The sequence below is a fragment of the Filicampus tigris genome, chromosome 12, assembly GCF_054856515.1.
Source record: "Filicampus tigris isolate MCC_2025a chromosome 12, RoL_Ftig_1.0, whole genome shotgun sequence".
Taxonomy (NCBI): Eukaryota; Metazoa; Chordata; class Actinopteri; order Syngnathiformes; family Syngnathidae; genus Filicampus; species Filicampus tigris.
Window position 1 is genome coordinate 15,088,434 of NC_141228.1, and position 19,075 is coordinate 15,107,508.

The 19,075-nt window shown below is 40.9% G+C and overlaps 2 protein-coding genes across 4 annotated transcripts in view; one reads left to right on the forward strand and one right to left on the reverse strand.

The window, feature by feature from the left end:
- The window catches only part of npl (N-acetylneuraminate pyruvate lyase (dihydrodipicolinate synthase)), a 10,210-nt gene extending 9,867 nt beyond the window's left edge, over positions 1-343 (reverse strand). The window contains exon 1 of the mRNA XM_086048196.1: positions 50-343. The gene's annotated coding sequence lies outside the window, so the exon portion shown is untranslated. The remainder of the gene's footprint in view (positions 1-49) is intronic.
- Positions 44-18,597, forward strand: edem3 (ER degradation enhancer, mannosidase alpha-like 3). 3 transcript variants are annotated; one of them, XM_086048191.1, is made up of 21 exons: positions 44-973; positions 1,060-1,105; positions 2,116-2,216; positions 3,317-3,356; positions 3,567-3,679; positions 4,502-4,655; positions 4,801-4,935; positions 5,311-5,416; positions 5,577-5,674; positions 6,720-6,845; positions 6,926-7,009; positions 7,531-7,614; positions 7,897-8,021; positions 8,131-8,302; positions 8,376-8,530; positions 8,771-8,915; positions 9,952-10,143; positions 11,033-11,198; positions 12,694-12,879; positions 13,139-13,186; positions 15,703-18,597. In XM_086048191.1, exons 1-21 carry the CDS (start codon positions 876-878, stop codon positions 15,981-15,983), a joined length of 2,655 nt encoding a protein of 884 aa, XP_085904317.1. In that variant the 5' UTR covers positions 44-875; the 3' UTR covers positions 15,984-18,597. The 3 variants fall into 3 exon arrangements, with proteins under 3 accessions (XP_085904317.1, XP_085904318.1, XP_085904319.1); XM_086048192.1 differs by having other exon boundaries at positions 13,139-13,153; XM_086048193.1 differs by lacking the exon at positions 13,139-13,186 and having other exon boundaries at positions 45-973.
- Positions 18,598-19,075: the final 478 nt, after the last annotated feature.

Consider the following 19,075-nt stretch of genomic DNA (forward strand, 5'->3'; position numbering starts at 1 on the left):
AAAAATGTTCACGATTTCAACCTGAGAGTCATAACTCGGGTAAACACACCTTTCAGGAAGCGGATGTTGTCGAACCTTTTTAAGATGGCAGCAGCAGGCTAACCCAAAGGGAAAAAAAGCAGCTGAAGTCGGCTCGTGTGAAATCCAGTTTTTTGCTCCACCTCAACGGACTTTAAACCTCTCGCCACTGGTGTCCTCTTTTCACCAGATGGAATAATTTTTAATGGTTTTCCTGTGACAATTGCTTTTGCCGTGTCCGCGGCGAGTTAGCATACCGGCTAGCGACAAGCTAACTGGACTAAGGAAACTATGGCAAGTGCACGACTCTTTGGACTGTGATGAGGAAACCAGATAGACAAGAGCTGTCAATTATTAACATTTACGATCGACTGGTAGGTCTTTGACGGTTTGAGAACTCCTTGGAAAGGACTACAGTTATTTGCCCTCATTTGTTAAATGGGCCTTTTGAATATTACTGCACACAGCAAGTAAACAACCTTTGGTTTCGTGTGTGTGTCTGTACAGTAAGTGACAGTGGGTTTTAATTGCTTTCCGGGCAAGTTGACACAGCCAGGAATTCTGCAGTCATTTAATAAATTGCAAAATATTATCATATAAGTCCATGTATTTGGGCAACGTGCCACACATCCTGCTTCCAGTAGATCCGGATGACATCATGGAAACGCAAATAAGTAGCACCTGTAACCAGTGAAATGGCACATATACAACATTGTTAGTCATTTACTGACAAGGGAGATGGCATGCAAGTGGCTGAGGCTTCACTGTGTAGTAGTTTTAGTTTCTAGTTGCTATTGTCACAAAATGCCAAGAGACTAATCGATAGTCAAAGTGAAATTGAATACCTTACTGCACATATGGCCACAATGCCATCGGCACTGTTCGTCTTGACACTGCTGGCGGCGTTATGTAGCCTGGGACGTGCCATGTCACGAGAGGAAAAGCTCAAGTTGAGGTGAGTTCAAGAAAAAGTGTGATTTAATCATGCTTAAATTCGACAACTTTCCCTAAAGATACACATCTGTTCTTTCCTCTCAAAAGGAATCAAGTGGTAGAGATGTTCGACCACGCGTACCAGAATTACATGGTAAGTCATCGCTTTAGATTTCTCAGATGTCAAAACAAAAATTCCCATCTCAGTCAGACTGTCCATCAGGAAATCTTACTCAACTTACAAGTGACCTGACTTATAAGTTTTTCAATATTTTTTGTGCTGTCAAAATTAAACATCAGAGATGGGCACTTGACCCTAATTTACCGGTTTCTCCTCCGGCCTCAGTCCGCGACTTGGGCACCGTTCCATCATCTTCCCTCCGTCCTTATTTTCATAAAAGTCCCCGTCCGACCTCGTCCCTTTAAAACGCTTCCATCCTTACATTTCAACAGCCCCCCCCCCCCGACCCAAAAAAACAAAACAAAAAACATCCATGAATGACACCATGGGAGAGATGCTCATGGCAGAGCTTTCACAATTCATCAACATTATTTAAAGCTCTTTAGCTGGCTAATTCACATCCACTCACCTGCTGGGAGTATCGTGAGTGGCTTGAATTGTTTACAACTGTTTAAGTGTCAACCAGTATAGCATTTAGCTGTCAACACAACCACCGGTCGGTTACCAGATAACATAGTCCGCCAAGGGACATCATGAGATTATTGAAGATTGCGTTATAACTTTTGTTTTTTTTATTGCAAAACATTTAAGTTTTCAGTTTTTCTTGTGTTATTTTGCAATAAAGATAATTATTGCAAAATAATACAATGTTATTTTAGGAGGAGAACAAAAGACTGCCACTTGTGGGTCATAGCTTTAATTGTATGGCGACACTGGCAGGAGCATGAATGACGGTTTGGAGAGATTTTTATGCTCTCGAGATGTTCCAGACAAGGACATAGTTTGCATGCAAAGGGATAAGGTATGTGCTAAATGTTAGCAGTTAGTTAACAAAATAAAATTGCTATGCATGTTTTTTCCTACGCCTCATACATACCTTATCTCAGCTTACACACGCAAGACAGGCTGGGCGTGATTCTGTCAGTCGTCAGGGCCATGATTGCTATATCCACTAAGTGATTGTCATTGTCCATTTTGTCAAGGACCATGCTTACCCAGCCGACGAGCTGATGCCGCTAACATGCAGAGGGAGAGTACGTGGATTGGAACCCAGCCGGGGTGACGTGGACGATGCCCTCGGAAAGTAAGAACCGAAGAATACAATACAGTATATCATCGCTGTCCTGTGAAAGAAACATATATCCAATTTTGGATTAAAAAAAAAAACAAAAACTTTAATGCGATGTCTGTAACGTGGTAATAGCATTCATGTAAAAATAAGAAAAATGAAACAAATGGACATACGTTTTTCACAGGACAGTGACGATATTGGTCATTGTAGAATTGGAGGCATGTATTTTAGATTTTTTTTGTTATGTTTTCAATTTAAAAAAAAACAGGTTAAAATCCATTATACGATTTGATTCATTGAGCTCACCGCGCATCGGTACATTTTTGGACATTTGATTTCATGTGCTGTGTTCGCTGCAGTCATGTTAACAGAGACTCAGGCACCTGAAAAGCATAATAAAGAAAACATTTATTTGAATGCTCATACAATTTCAGTATTACTGTAATTACTGTAAAAGGTTTGTAAATCCATGCTAATGTGTGAGTACATGCTAGCTGTGTTAGCTTCTATGATAATTGGTCAAGAACAAACTTAGCTTTATAATAAAAAAAATGAAACTTTTTCTGATTGTGTGAGTAACAGGTTTGCATTATTTAAAAAAAAAAAGGGAAAAGGACTGTGACTCAAGGCTATTTTTGGAACAAACTGTTTTGTTTTGCAACTTGAAAACAGCACAATTGATTAACACCAGTATTTTATTTTTCCGAATGTTTTTGTAGTGACAGTAAAGGCAGGACAAAGTATATCCCCAATTTCTGGTTCAAGTTTGGACTGACTGGCATTGTTCCTTTATGCATGTTCTTTTCTTCATATGGTTTCATACTTATTGTCTATAGTGTAGTACAATACATGAAAAATACACTGAAAATATTTGGATCATACAACATTGAATCCTTGTAGTTTCTCGCATATCGTGAAGGAGAGATTTTAAATTTGATCAAAGCGGGCTTAAGAAATGATTAACATACGTAAGCACGCAGATACCCCGACGCAATAAAAACATATTTTTAATTTTGAAAACGTTGTGTGATTTTTAGTACTACTATTGTTTGCTGTGTTATTTCCCTATTTCAATGCATGTCTTTTCATGGGTGAACCCTTATCTCCTGTAGGTTCTCGTTGACCCTCATAGACACTCTGGATACTCTTGTGGTAAGCACAAGTTTTATTTCTTTGGGATAAAATTGCACAAAAATGCATTCTGTTTTATATGTTCCTACAAAGACATGCATGTGTCCGTATTGCATAACGAATACTCCTAAATCAGCAGTCCCCAACGTTTTTTGCTTGACGTACCGAACAGTGGCCAATATGTCTGTCGTGGTGCCTTTTCACCCAAACTATTGTTTTATTTTCTGACAGCTTTTGAACAAGACAGTGGAGTTTGAGGCTGCGGTCAGGAGGGTCCTGTCAGACGTCAGGTTGGACAATGACATTGTGGTGTCAGTATTTGAGACCAACATTCGAGTCCTCGGGTAAGGAAAATATGGAGCATGTATTTTCAATTGACTTCCATCCAATTTATTCTGACTGATCTTTCAAGGCTCACAGATTGTGTTTTATTTAAACACAGAAACTACCCAAATCACCTTTTGTGGACCAAAAGAACACAGAAAACAAGCTTTTTTTGTGAAAAAGATATCTTTCAGCACAACAGTGAATTAGATGCTAATAATTTTTGCTTTGGTGATGCCTTAAACATGTGAACAGCCCTTTACTTCTGTAAAATGCCAACAGCAACAATGAAAATGTGCTTTTAATGGCAAAATAATGTATTTACAAATATTCACCAGTGTAACAAGTTTACATTTGACAAAGTTTACAGTAGTAGTAGTAGTAGTAGTTAGTGTGTGTATGTGCGTGCATGCGTTCCATGCATGGCTGTGTGTTTATGTAAGTACGTACACTACATCATCCCTTCTAATTCTAAATTTAGATAATCTTCATCATATTTTCTCCCTTTTGTATATTTAATGTGACAAACACTTTGATCAATCACAAGCCACTTGTAATGCTCATATTTCGAAGGGTCCGCCATGTTTTAGGAGACATTCCTGCGGAGACATTATGACACACTGTAATCTAATCCAAAAGAGATCCAATGCTGCCGTCTTCTGGCCTCTTTGTTTCTACTTATACAGCTAAATGATCAAACCAGAGTTGGCTAAGACTTTTCCCCTGTCCATTTCCATAAAAACAAAACAAAAGACGTAGTTGAAAACACCTAACTAAAAAAATGTTTCAAGGCTGTCTCTTCATTTCAATGAGGAAATTAAGTCAGAGTTTCTGCTGTTCAGGGGTCTGTTGGGCGCTCACTCCATGGCTGTGATGCTGAAGGAAGAAGGACACCACATGCTGTGGTACCAGGACGAGCTGCTGCACATGGCCAAAGACATTGGCCTCCGACTGCTGCCAGCATTCAACACCAGCAGTGGCCTTCCTTACCCCAGGGTGAGAAACGCCAGCTGTTTTGATGCTGCCCCCCCCCCCTGTTTTTTGTTGTTGTTTTGTTTTGTTGTTAAGTTAGGCACTGCATCGGTTACAGAAGAGGCAAACATTTGAGGTGGCAAGATATTGAGATTGTTTTCTTTCACAGGTGAACTTGAAGTTTGGCGTCAGGGGCCCTGAGACGCGGACGGGCACAGAAACGGACACCTGTACGGCATGTGCGGGAACCATGATCCTGGAATTTGCTGCCTTAAGTCGCTTCACTGGGGATCCTGTGTTTGAGGTTGGACCCACATCAGCAAATCCAGGCCCTTACCTTCGTCTTATTAAAGCGACGGCTTTGTTCTACTGTTGTAATGCAGAATTCCAGCCTCGGAGGGCGACAACACAATAGGTTTAACAATAAGCAGCAGTTGGCAGATACCGAGCAATTCTTCCCCCCCCCAAAAAAGAGGCTGCACTACTGCCATTTGAAGTTTTGTGTCAAATTATAGTACATAAAACAAAAGGAATACCCATGTATTTAAACGATAAATTCATTTTAGCTTAACGCTAATGAACAATGCAAAATGAACAAATGTCAACAAGACGATTTAAGAATACTCACAGGCACGTTCTTTATTCTCTGGGAAAAACCAAACCTTTCTCGCACTTGCAGGCCCATGCCCGGAGAGCTCTGGACTTTCTTTGGGAGAAGAGGCAGAGGAACAGCAATCTGGTGGGAACCACCATCAACATCCACTCAGGAGAGTGGGTCCGCCGGGGTGAGAGGAGCACAGGGTAGTAGATGAGGTGGGAAGTAGCTGGTGGCAGAATAAAGGCGAGAGATGGGAAGATTACTTTGTGCAAAGGACGGAAGAGTTGAAAAAATCATTTTGTTTATGCGATGACTCACATCAAGATTGATGCACGCTTTGTTTCTAGATAGTGGAGTTGGAGCCGGAATTGACTCATACTATGAATACCTACTCAAGGCCTACGTTCTTCTGGGAGATGACCAGTTTCTTCAGCGCTTCAATATTGTGAGCATGCATAACACATAAAAACTGTGCACTTTTTCAGTTGCTTAGCAACCTGATAACACACAGGGTTATATTATTGATTATATTGTATGTCTTCTTGTTTGGGTGCTCACCTTGCTGTAGTTTGTTTCTATGTTATTTCTGTGTATAGTTGTCGTTGGCGTTTAGTTCCCAGTACTTTTCTGAGGAGGTGGGGGCGTTGTGGGGGCATTTATTTGCATTTTTTTTTTTTGAGAGGTAATAATAGTAAACAGTAGAAAATTCTTGCGGAAATTTTGAATGGGACTGCTGACTTTTGAAATGTTTGGAAAAAATGTGACAGGGATAAGCTTCATAGTTTAAAGTTGGAACGGTTTGAATGGGGCAAAAATGTAGAAATTAGTGGGGGGGAAAAGTCAATTGTTGGCCTATATTTAGAAAATTTGAAAAAAATAAATAAACTGAACAGTGTATAATTGGAATTTTTGAATCGGTCAAAACATTTTGAAATTAAAGGGGGGGAAAAATCAAATTGTCATTTATTTTGAAAATGTAAAAAAATAATTTGCCGTAGGTATGAACTTAACAGTTTAAAGTTGGAATGATTTGAATGGAGAAAAATAAATGTAGAAATTAGATGAATTAAAAAAAAAAAACACTTTTATTTTGAAATGTTGAACAACATTTTTATTTTTATGGATAAGCTGAACAGTATGAAACCCCCTATTGGCACGGGATAGTGACTGAGCCCTGCTGCATATAGCAAAGATCTGGGAGTATTTGACTGTAAACACCCACTGAAAAAGGTTTGTTATTCCCTTATCAATGCCACAAGATGGCAGAAAAGCACTTTTTCTAATTGGACAAGGCTATGGCCTGACAATAGAAACAACCGTGTATAATAGATAAACTGAGATGAGATGAGGTGTTGACTTTTCCAAAGCAAATTATGCACCTATTGTCTTCATTGTGGCACAACCACTTTTTTGAGCAAATATGTTGCCAAGTTTTGTGTAATTTGTGCTTTTTTGAGTGGAAAATAAGACTGTTTTATCCTCCCACTCAGCACTATGCATCCATAATGAAGTACATAAGCCAGCCTCCCCTGCTGTTGGACGTGCACATCCACAAACCTCTGCTTCCTGCTCGCACCTGGATGGACTCACTGCTGGCTTTCTTCCCTGGTCTGCAGGTCAGACTGGGTCGTGTGGAATGTTGAGTTTTTTTTGGGCGAGGGGCATTCATTCGTTTTTTCCTCTTTGACGTTCCCAGGTTTTGAAGGGAGACATCCGGCCAGCCATTGAGACTCATGAAATGTTGTATCAAGTTACCAAAAAACACAACTTCCTACCAGAGGTAACCCGTCTGACTTAAATATTGAGTTGGGTACAAATTGGGCTTTATCTGAAAGTTCATCCACAGTGTAGGCAAAAAGCTTGTCATCATTACTTTGTGAATATGAACACGACAAACTGGTTTATATTCTTCATTACCAAGCGCTCTTTGCTAACCTCACCCAACGTGAGGTGCAAGGTTTAAAAGTCAAACTGCTCTTTCAAAATCCTCCAGTAGGAAAGACTGTCATCTAAATTAATTTGTTCCAAATGCAAACTGACACTATTGTAAACCTTGGTTACTGCAACTCTGCAAGGTGATGTTTTGAATAACATTACGAACATCATACAAGCGTGAAGACAAGTTAAGCACTGGTTAATGAAACTAAACTAAATACACTCTGAAATCCTCGTGTGTCCTTGCATGGAAACGATAACCCTGACAGACAGCCTGAGGCTTTTGGTGCATTCCAGCCCAATCTATTAAAGTTCCACTTAGAATGCTGCAATGGTGCACTGACTCTATCACTCTCGTCTCCGCAGGCCTTCACTACTGATTTCAGGGTACACTGGGCCCAGCATCCTCTGAGGCCAGAGTTTGCTGAGAGCACTTATTTCCTTTACAAGGTGAAAAAAAAGAAAGTCAATGCAGATGTCTTATTACCTTCAGAATGCAGCTGAATTGTTGTAATTTAAGATTTCATTACAATGCACAGCCAAAGTTTTTTTTTTTTTTTTTTGCTCTGCTGCGCGGCTGTAAAAAAAAGTAAAATGGAATCCATTTATGTTTAAGCATAATGTTGTAAGATTCATTTCAAATCAGATTATCTTATCACAGGACATGTGCTTTATATGGAATAAGGCTAAAAATACGACGCTCGAATAAGTGAAAATGTTCTCTCGCCGCAGGCCACAGGAGACCCGTACTATCTTGAAGCGGGTCGCACCATAATGGACAACCTCAACCGCTTCGCCCGGGTCCCATGCGGTTTCGCTGCCATGAAGGACGTGCGGACCGGCAGCCACGAGGACCGGTGAGAAGTGATAGAAACTAGTCTATCATGGATTTGTAGGTTGGGTATAAGAAATGCCAAACTGTTGGCAATGTCAAATTTTGTGCTGATAAAACCCTTCACCTCATAGGATGGATTCTTTCTTTCTCGCCGAGATGTTTAAGTACCTCTTCTTGCTCTTCGCTGACCCGGAGGACCTACGCTTCGACGTGGAAGACTACATCTTCACGACCGAAGCGCATCTGTTGCCCTTGTCACTCTCCACAGCGTCTCACGCTTCATCTGTTTCGCCAAATCGAACGGTAACGGTCCCCGATAGCGTTAGCAAGAGGCATTCAAACATACTACGTTCTAATCCAAGGCTGTGTGGTCAAGATACCGCAGTTAGAGCAGGAGCTGGATGACTCCAACTTTGACTGGACCTGCCCCAACACGCGTCTCCTCTTCCCTGACCCAGCCTTCCCACGTAACCTGAGGGAACCGATTCGGAGCGCCGTGGACAAGAGCTGCCCGCGTCCTGCTCCTTACAGGTCTTTTATGTCCTAATTCAGTGGGTACAAAGGCAAACTTGGTCTATGAGCTAAACTTAGAGGCATGAGCAAGTTTTCAAAATGTCTGCTGCGTGAGTGAAGGGGGAAAAAAATTGAGTAAGTAAGGTTAGGGCTGAGCGATTTTGAAAAAATCAGTTTTAATATACGCATACAAGACAAGGAACCGCAAATTGTGATTTGCGAGGGTTTGACTTCATCTTTGTTTGATCCTCCATCCAGGGAGCCCGGCATGGGAGCCCCTCCTTTGCGAGCCCAGGACTTCATGGCAAACAACCCGGAACATCTGGAGCTGCTGAGGAGGATGGGCGTCAGCCTCATCCACCTGAAGGATGGCAGGGTGCAGCTGGTACAGCATGCGACGCAGGTACACAAAGAAATGCTGGCATGTGCAGCTTTGAATATTCTTCTGGTAGTTCAATGAGACATGACTCACTCACAGTCTTTATGAAGGATAAGGATGATTCGGTGGTGATGTCATGTTGTTTGGTATGCACCGGGGGAGACATTTTGATGAAATATGTTAAGGCTCAAGTCAGGATGTCATCGTAAAACCTTTATTAACTGTAAAGGCAATGTTTTAACATTCCTAACTCATACAAGTGTAAAGAATGGTTAATAATCATGTTAATGCTAATCCGCTATCAGCAGAAGATCGCATGATCAAAGCCAGAAAACAGGTTAGTGGGCTTCCTGTGTATGCTGCAAGACAAAGACATGATTTTTTTTTTTTTTAAAGCTGAATTTTCTAAAACTAAAATCTTCATTTGTGGTGTCTTCGGACAAAAGTTGAATACGTGTATATAATTTATTCATACAACTACGATTATATCATAGTTGCCTGTGAAAAACACATTCCCAATTTTCTCATTTTAAAAATTTGCACGTTAAGGGGATGTCTGTAATGCGTAAACCCCATTAACGTAATTTTTTTTTTTTTTTTTTTAAAGAAAAATGTACGTGTTTTCACAGGAGAGCGACGATATGTAAACACAAACAAAGCAATATGTAAACATCGTCACTTGTCGTCTTTGGTGGCTCTAAAAAAAATCTATGACATTGTAAGTCATAAAGTTTGAGATCCCTTACTCGCAGATTTTTAGCAATTTTTGGTTGGGATCGGTCTTAATCACCCACAAATAGCAAGGGTAGACGGTAATCCATTCCAGCCCCCTGCAAAAAAAGTTGTAGATATATAAATAAAGACAGCATAACAAAATAAACTGGTTGTATGAAGTTCCTTTCCTTTTCATGCATGGCAGAATCTTGATTGTTAAAAACAGTTTTCACTTCACTAGAAACGACCAAGTGACACCTTCTAAGTTGGGGCGCTGTAAGCTAATATGTTCATTCACTCAGAGCTGATGAAACTTTTTCTCTCGCATCGCCTCCTTCACATGTAGGCGGTGAGCCCCATAGCGGCGGAGGATGGCGTCCGCTTCATGCAGGAGATGATGGAGCTTTCCAGCCAGCAGCAGAAGGAGCAGCTGCCTCCCCGAGCCATTCAGATCATCTCGCATCCGTTCTTCGGCCGCGTGGTGCTGACCGCCGGCCCGGCACAGTTCGGCACGGACTTGTCCAAAAGCTCCACGGGGGTGAGCTGCCACTGTATAGGATTTTAGACATCAAATGTACGTGAACGTCGCCGCCATATTAAATGTCAGCGTAGGATGATGTGTATAGATGCCTCATTCATGCAATCGTTCTCGCAAAGAACCTTCTATATGCAAATCATGTTTCATGTGAAAATCAAGCAAACAGATTTTTGCAATGCAAAAACAGTTGATGTCAAAGCATAACACACTACTTTTAGTAACGATCAAATTACATCTTGTAAACTGTCCAAGCATATTAAATATCAATCAATAATAATTGTCAAAAATACCAACATCTCAAAATGTAGAGCCAATTTAAAAAAAAAAAAAAAGAAGAAAAAAACAGATGTCATTTAGGGAATCAGCAGCCCAAAATTACCCAGAAAGCATTAAAATATATATTTTTCTTGGCCAGTGTAATCGAATAGTTGTCAGTCGATTGTTGCACCTCTTATTATTAATATTTCAATATGTATCATCATAGTAACAGTGTTGCATATCGTCGCTGTCCTGTGAAAAACAGTTATCTCCATTTTTTTTTTTCATTTTCTTATTTTTACATGAATGGTGTTTCCGCGTTACAGGCATCGCATTAATGTGAAAATTAAAAAAGTTTCCAAAATTGGAGATTTTTCACAGGACAGCGACAATATGCTGTGACCTGCAAATACTCATAAAAACATTACAAAAATAGATACATTTCGTAGTTTGATATCCTAAACATATAAGCATTCATTTAGATTACTTAAAAAGAAAAAATGCACCCGTTGTTTGCAAACATGAAAGGGCACTAAATTAGTTTTGACCTGAACCTGACCCCTTTTGCTAAGCTCCTCATTCAAACTAAAGTACATGTCTTGAGCTAAATGTGATTTGCTCCTGTGTGCAGGTTCGAGGCTTTGTCACCGTCGCCGAGCCGTACAGCGGCTGCAGCGAGATCAGCAACGGCGAGTACGTGCGGGGGCACATCGCTCTGCTGCAGAGAGGCCAGTGCATGTTCGCCGAGAAGGCGCGGCACATCCAGAAGGCCGGCGCCATCGGAGGGATCGTCGTCGGTGAGTGCGCAGGGCCGACCGGGATGCAACGAGGAAGATGAACCCTTTGATGTGATTAGCCTCCCATTAAATGGATTATCGCCAAGACAGACAGTCAGATAAGTCGGGTGTGATGACCTGTTAATTGGGTTTCGCCTGCATCGTACTTGTGGAACATTATTTTCCACAACAACCACCACCGCCAACAACCTTGTTGACATGACAAGAACCTATGAAACATCGATTAATTCCACGGGAATGGTACTAAATTCTCAGTTTTTCTGAGCCATAAAAACACTTTTTTTAAAAACGTCCTAAAATGTTACCCAAGTATTCAAGGGAATAATCAGTAGGATAAAGGAGTCAAAGAATTCTAAAAGGGGTTTGTAAGTGCCTATAGATACCACACGATGGCAGCAAAGCACTGAAAAAGAAGACTGGTATTCAATTTGAATTGCTTTGTTCAATGTGTTCTGTAACAACACCAGCAAAGAATAATCAGCAAAGCATCAACACCACGCATCTAACATGTACACGGCCATGAACCCATGTTACATAATACTGTGTTGAGTAGCTAACTTAATCAACGCAAACAAAACACCTTCGCATGAGGCTCCTTGTTAGCTGTGTTTGGAAGATTACTTTGTAAGTGTAATAGGTTATAGTAACAAGTTACCCTGTTAAAAATCTCATAGGAGTGAAACCATGTAATATAATTAATTACATTCACGTTTTGATGACTTTTTTCCCAATTCATTTTGAATACATGCACTCAACTATTAACGACTTGCACATTTTAAAACCTAATAGTGTTAGAATCTTTTTGCAATATTTAAGACTACACAAAGACAATAGTATTAACAGATGGAGTGGCATAATGGCACATGGCCCGAGACAGCCAAATCACAAGCTTTTAAGAAGGGGCAAAGGCAGAAGAAGAAAAAGTTTTCATGGCGATTGATTGGCTATCGTCATCAAAATTTCCAAACGCCACTGTAATTTAATTACTTATTTTCCCCTGGTAACATAACGGATTACATTTTGTAATTACATTACGTAATCTCGTTACATGTAGTTTTCATCACTCCCCAACCCTTATCATTCCTTTTAGCTCACATACTGGCCTAAATAACACACGAGCACAAACTCACATATCACACATGGGCCAACAAATATCCGTACCAGCGCTTTACACAAAGGGTATAAGTCATGAAAACTATTTACGCACAAAAACAAATTGGCAAATTATAATATCAAAGCAACAACTTTTAGTAGCTGTAGTGTATTGAGAAAGAAACAAAAACATAATTTCACTTTTGACGGTGCACGAGGTGCATTCAAGGACGTGTTTTCAGCAAATAATAGAGGTTATGTTCCCCAAAAAATAGCCGCAAAGAATTAAATTTGACAATGCCGAATCACAAATAAGCAGGGGATTCACTCTAATACATATCAGGGCTTTATATCCCAACGATATTCCGCATGCTTCAAAAAGTCCAATTTCCTTGTCTGGCAGACGACAACGAGGGAAGCAGCAGCGACACGGCGCCTCTCTTCCAGATGGCCGGCGACGGCCGCAACACGGACGACATCACCCTGCCCCTCCTCTTCCTCTTCCACAAGGAGGGCAACATCCTGCTGGAGGCGCTCAAGGAGTACAGGGAGGTGGAGGTGCTGCTGAGCGACAAAGCCCGAGACCGAGGTGCGCACCGCCGCCCCACATGACCCCTTTTTTTTTTTTTTTGCGTCTTTGTGATGGCTCATCAAGCGCCGCCGTCTTCATCACGCCTAACCTTATTCACTTTGTGAATTAAAGATGAGGCTTCGCCATTTCCGACAATTTTGACTCACTCCCAAGTTTGTCAATATGACCCGACACTTCCTCCCCTTTGCTCGCTCATTTGCCTTCTCCTCTCTTTTCCCCCCCCTGCCTGACCCTCTCTCATTTTCTGGACAAACAGCTACCATATTCAAAGGTAAACCTCTTCCTGGAAGTCTGTTTGAGGGCAGTAAGTATTCCTCTCTGCTACTTCGCTCACATCGTCTCATTTTTACAGTGGAGTGAACCCCGGTGTATTGCGGGGAATACGTTATAGACACACACAAGTTTGGTGAAAATCCATACTATACCTTTTAGAAAATTCTGATTAATACACTTTTTGAAGTATTCCTCAGTGTCGTTTCGCGCGCTTTCTCTGTCAAAAAATGGGAAGCTATCATATAACGTATAAGACTCACTTGCACGGTTCTCCAAAAAAAGGGACCAAGCCTGCTTGTTTATTTGTCACTTCCAGTTGAGGTTTTCCGTGAAACTGACATAGCACGTATAATTTCACCAAGCGAAAGTCCTCTATCTTAATGCTAACATGTACAGTGGTGCCTTGAGATAGGAGTGAACCTACCTGCGTTTTTTTCCCCCAAGATACAAACACAGCACATTAAAAACAACCACATAACTTTGCCTTGAAGTGCGCTATATTAACCCATTAAGGCCTAAAGCGCCTGGCTCAACGGCTCCCCAAAACCTAAGGTCGCCTTTGGAATTACCCTTGAAAACCTGAAGTTCTCCCAGAAATTCAACACTTGCAAAATGATTCATATCTCAGCCCCTGTAGCTGGCAGAAACATAATTCCAAAATAATTAGAGAGCTAAGATATGTGGCTTTCACACAGGCAGATTTTATTATTATTTACTAGTAAATAATGTCCTATTAGGTTTCAATCGAAATGTAAAAATAACTTGTCAGTTCAAGAGAAGCACTATTTTAATGTAAAAAAAAAAAAAAATCGAGTGGTAATTACCATCCTCTATTTTGTTGCAAATATCGTCGTTGTCGACAAACTATATCACATCACGTTCTGCTGGTTCACAGTCCACAAGCGCGTCGTCTATATATCACTGCCGTTACTTATTTCAGAGCTCCCGGCGATCGACGGCGTCCGCCATTAGCCTACGGCTCGAAAAAAACCCGCGACATCCTCCGCAGTCTCGCGACACAGTCATGTGTATATTCTGATGCATTAAATTGGCTAAGAGACGGAGAATTGGATTAAAAAAAGACACAAAAGTATCCGCTCTCCCGGCTTTAAAGGTACAAAGACACAACGGCGCTCCGGGCTCTAGTGGTAGAAACGCGGTTATGCGCTCCCGTCCTTAATGGGTTAATGTTAACATAATGGGTAATGCGATAGATGGGCTAATGAATAGCATCGGTGTAACAATGTTATATGCAATGATTACCTGAACCTAAAGGATGGAGCAACACACAAAACAATGATGTTACCTTACTAAATTCTAATTTGAGAATTAGCTAACACCGACTTCATATACAGTATATCTGAATGTCTGTTATACTGCCCCCGGTGGCCAAGGTGCGCCCACCAGAAGGAGCAGCAAAATGTCCATTGAACTGAAGCAAAAAAAAAAAAGCTGCCTAAAAGTGCTTAATTTCTTTGCATTCTATTTAATTGTCATGTTTTTACTGCAAACCCCAAAAACATCTCATAAAAATCCATATTAGAGTGGCTGTGCGAACAATGAACCGCAATATTGCGGGGGTTCACTTTAATGCTATTTCTTCCGCCACCAGACTGCTCCCTGCCCACACATTTCCAATTTTGTTTCCTCTTGGCTTCATCTCACATTTCACAATTCACATTTCTTGCTCCCTTCTATTTGTTTCTCACCAATCACTAGTTGACAAGTCGCAAGTCTGGACAAAGTGGACATCGTTACAACAGTATCATACCATTGTGGTTGAATGGATGCCAAAAAGTAGGGATGTTCACTGCACCCTTTTTTTTTTTTTCCAGACCCATACCAGTACAAGTATTCACTTCTTGAGTACTCACCGATACTGAGTAACAATACCTCTAACATTTTTTTGTATAAAATGTCATTTTACACAATGGCAAAAAAGTGTGAAGAGACATTTCTTTCCGATGCAGATTTGGCAATGTGTCATACTTCTGCAGTATAGCTCCAACTACTCCCAATGTCAGATTTGTTTTGCCATAAGTATTGGTGGCTGGTATCGGTAGCCTCCATACCCGATACCTGAAGATAAGGCCGGTATTGGCCCAGGTTCCCGCCTATCCCGAATAACTGTAGTCTCATAGATGCAATATCGTTTAACAGATGCTTTCATTTGAGCTGAATCTCATTTGCTTTTTTAAATTTTTTGTTTACTTGAACACTTTGTTTACGTTATACAAAGATATGGAGGGTCGTCTACGACCTTGCGTTTCTAGTTCAGTGTACTTCAATGTATTTATAGAAACCACACTTCAGGGGGAATATTAATCCTGCCAGATTCCCTGCATAACTTTTCGGCTTCCTTTCTCCATTCGGCTGTTTCTCTCTCTCTCTCAGCAACGTGCGAGGGGGAGAAAGATTTCATCCTGTGACTCACCACGGGCGGGCATCGCGCTGCTCTGAGCTGGCAGCCTCTTTGTGAAGACCGCTCTATTTTTGCGCGTCTTACATCTTGCGGCGTCTCCGCCCGCCGCTCACCTTCTTTTTCAGGCGCCGACGTCCACGAGGCGGAGGAGGACTGCCAAACCGAGGCCACCTCGCCGACGGGATCCGAGTCGGAGGCGACGACGACGACGCTGGAAGCTCGAGACACCGCTCCGGCCGAGGATGACGTCAGTCCGGCGGAGGCCGACTTGCCGAAAGCGGACTTCGGGGAGGAAGAGAAGCGTGAGGTTGACGCCGACGGCGCCGGCCAATCGGTGGAACAGCTGCTGGCCGACTGGCGGGACGACCTGGAGGCCTTCCGGCAGATGGAGAAGGACGAGCTTTGACGCGTCCAGTCAAACTTGTGAACTAACGCCGGTGTGTCAACGGCCTCATCTGCGGACGGCACGTATTGGCAGGGCAAGGCCGGCCACACCGGACCACGATGGAGGCCTCTTAAACCTGCTTGATGACGGATGAGAGAGCAGGGTTCCTACCTCGGGTTGCGAAATTCCGGGACTTTAAAAAGTTGGAAACTTTCATGGGAAGTGAAGGAGTTTGCAGTTTTTAAATTGGAATTTTAATGTAACCTCACTTCACTAGTGTGTCCCGCTGTTTCGGCTTGTTAGTCATACGCCCGGTTTGCCACAGCAAAAGAGGGGCGGGTATTTTTAGGAATGTACCTGCCATTGAGTTGGTTGGTTGTTCTTTATCGGGTGTGGTGGTTTCTAAAAAAAAAAAAAAAAACTAAAAAAAAACCCCAGCAAACTCATTAATTGGCGGGAGTAAACCAGGAATTTACATAATTGAAGTTTGGCTCTGAACTCATCTGCCAGCCCAGTAAAAATGGATCTTGACATCCAAAGCCGTCAATGGCAGTGAATGAGTTTTAATAGTGAACTCAGGGTCTGCTTACGACAGAATATATATTTTCATTAAATTACCCTTAATGCTCATAAATTCCCATGTCAAGTTTCCAATTTGGAATATTTCAAAAATTCCTCTACTTCAGTTCCCATGGAAATTTACCTGAACATTTCCACCCCTTTGCAACCCGATTCTTACCTCACTGTGTCGGACATTTCTTAACCACAAGTGATTATTATCAAGGAGACAAATTTTATTTTTGTGTATCTGGACCAGTGTTTCCCAACCAAGCCACATACTCTACTCACAGAAAGTTGTGGATATCAGGTGAAATATCTCCTGAAAGACCAATATCCTGAGGACGTGTATTTTACGTTAAATAAACAAAAATGGATCACAAACCAAAAAGTCACCAAAGTATACACTGTACAGTATAGTGAAATAAAAGGGGTCCCATCTCTACTAACAAACTGACTACTTCCGTGTGAAATTTGGACCTGTTTAGTTCAACGCAAAACTAATATTGTGTTGTATGACTGGCAACAACAAATAATCAAATCAATTCTCCCTGTTAGTTTTAGTATATCATTTTCTGACCATTACGTTGAAAATGGATAACTTCCCGCAGCGTGGTTGGGAATCATTGATCTAGACCTGCAGCAATCTGTGAATTTTGTCATTGCGTTTTATTCTCTGAGAAATTTAGAAAAATGAAGGGCATCTGTCCATAAACTTCCATAGGAATCAACAGTTTTATTGTATTTGCTTAATTTAACAAACTTCAGCTCCTTGGGGGCAGTAATTATTTGCGATACTGTCCTCTATGCATTTCAGTCTTTTTTTTTTTTTGTGTTGCCCAGCGTAATTCATTCATCAGGGGATCTTTATTTAAGTAAAAAGTGATTAGAATTTCTTGTGTAACATGAAGTTTGTGATGGGAAGGGTCTCATGCTGCGTCATCGGCTAACGCTTTGAAGGGTCTCCGATTGGTGGAGGCTTGATGAGAAATCAAACATCCCCTCCCTGTATGAAGTCACTTCGCCTTGTGAATCAATACACTACTCACAAAAGTTCTGAATTGTGGGCTTCTGTGGGAAATTTCCAGATGAACCTAAAATGTGCTACATTTAACAATCACTTTTTCGTGTTTCGCCGATTAATTGGCGGGCTATCAGCCCTTTTGAAATTATTGGATGATTTTTTTTTTTTTATATATATACACATTAACACATAATGTGAGATATATTTACATTCAAACGTTTAAAAAAATAGGCCCTAAAAAAACTTTATTGCTAATTCTCTGTTGTAGAGTTAAACAAATACTAAGGTCAAAGATGCGATACCCGCAGATTCACCTCTTTGCAGGATTTTTTTTTTCAATATTTAAAATATTTTTTGTGAAAAATACTTAAAAGTGGTTTATCAGGTTTTTTTTGTGGGTGAGATGGTTAGAAAAAAAAAATCCCTATGGATTTATAAATGGATTTTCTCTCCTCGCGGCTGGCCCGATCCCTATGAATCGCATGGGTCCACAAAACAGTCAAATGTTTGGAATGTAATTCGTATCTTTATGGTAAGTGGTAAGTTACCAAAAACAGAAGTTATTTTATTCATTATGTATTCCTTATATTAATCGGCAGATCAATCGGTTGGCTTCAAATAATCCACATTGGTTGTGCCCATTGATTACTGTGTATTTTTATACACAGCTATACTGTGCCATTTTTTTCCTTCTGAAAAACCTTTAAAAACTATTTGTGTTTGGGGAAGCTGGAACGGATTAATTTTATTCTAATTCATTTCAATGGGGAAAGATGATTTGAGATCAACTGTTTTGAGATAAGAGTGTGGTCACGGAACAAATTGAACACCACTGTGTCCCGAATTTTTGTAAGTAGTGTATTCATCAGTGTTTATTGACTGAACTAATACGAAAGCTGTTCGCTTGATTTCGGGCTCGCCCCTTTACCAATCAAGCCACAGCAACGTGTCACGCCCGTGTAAGCCACCGAGGGGCGCTAAACTAACAAAATGATGATGTGCAGGAAGATGATAAATTATGCTGATTAACTTAATAAAAGTTGAGAATTTTAAGGACTGTCTTAGTTCTGTTTGAACACAAAAATGAGCATGACAGATATCAATACATTGAACCAGGTGTTTTTGTGATAGCTGTTATAAATATAATGGATTTGACTCACTTTTTGGGTTTAAGATGAACACCGATATTTTTTGGATTTATCTATCAATATATATTTAATGAACATTGATGGATAGATCACAAAGACAAAATATATATATACATTTTTAATCTTATTATAAGGAAAACAACAGTAGTGATTTAATCCCATCCATCCATTATCTATACCGCTTATCCTCACAAGGGTCGCGGGCGTGCTGGAGCCTATCCCAACTGTCTTCGGGCAGTAGGCGGGGGACACCCTGAATTGGTTGCCAGCCAGCCACAGAGACAAACCATCAACCGCACTCACAACACACTTAGGGGCAATTCAGAATGTCCAGTCAATTGACCATGCATGTTACCGTGCCATCCTGATTTAATCCCATTGAG

Coding starts and splice junctions, on each gene's coding strand:
- edem3 (XM_086048191.1), top strand. CDS start 876: ATGGCCACAATGCCATCGGCACTGTTCGTCTTGACACTGCTGGCGGCG. Junction 1,106..2,115: donor ACGCGTACCAGAATTACATG/GTAAGTCATCGC, acceptor CATTTTGTCAAG/GACCATGCTTACCCAGCCGA. Junction 8,303..8,375: donor CTGTTTCGCCAAATCGAACG/GTAACGGTCCCC, acceptor TGTGTGGTCAAG/ATACCGCAGTTAGAGCAGGA.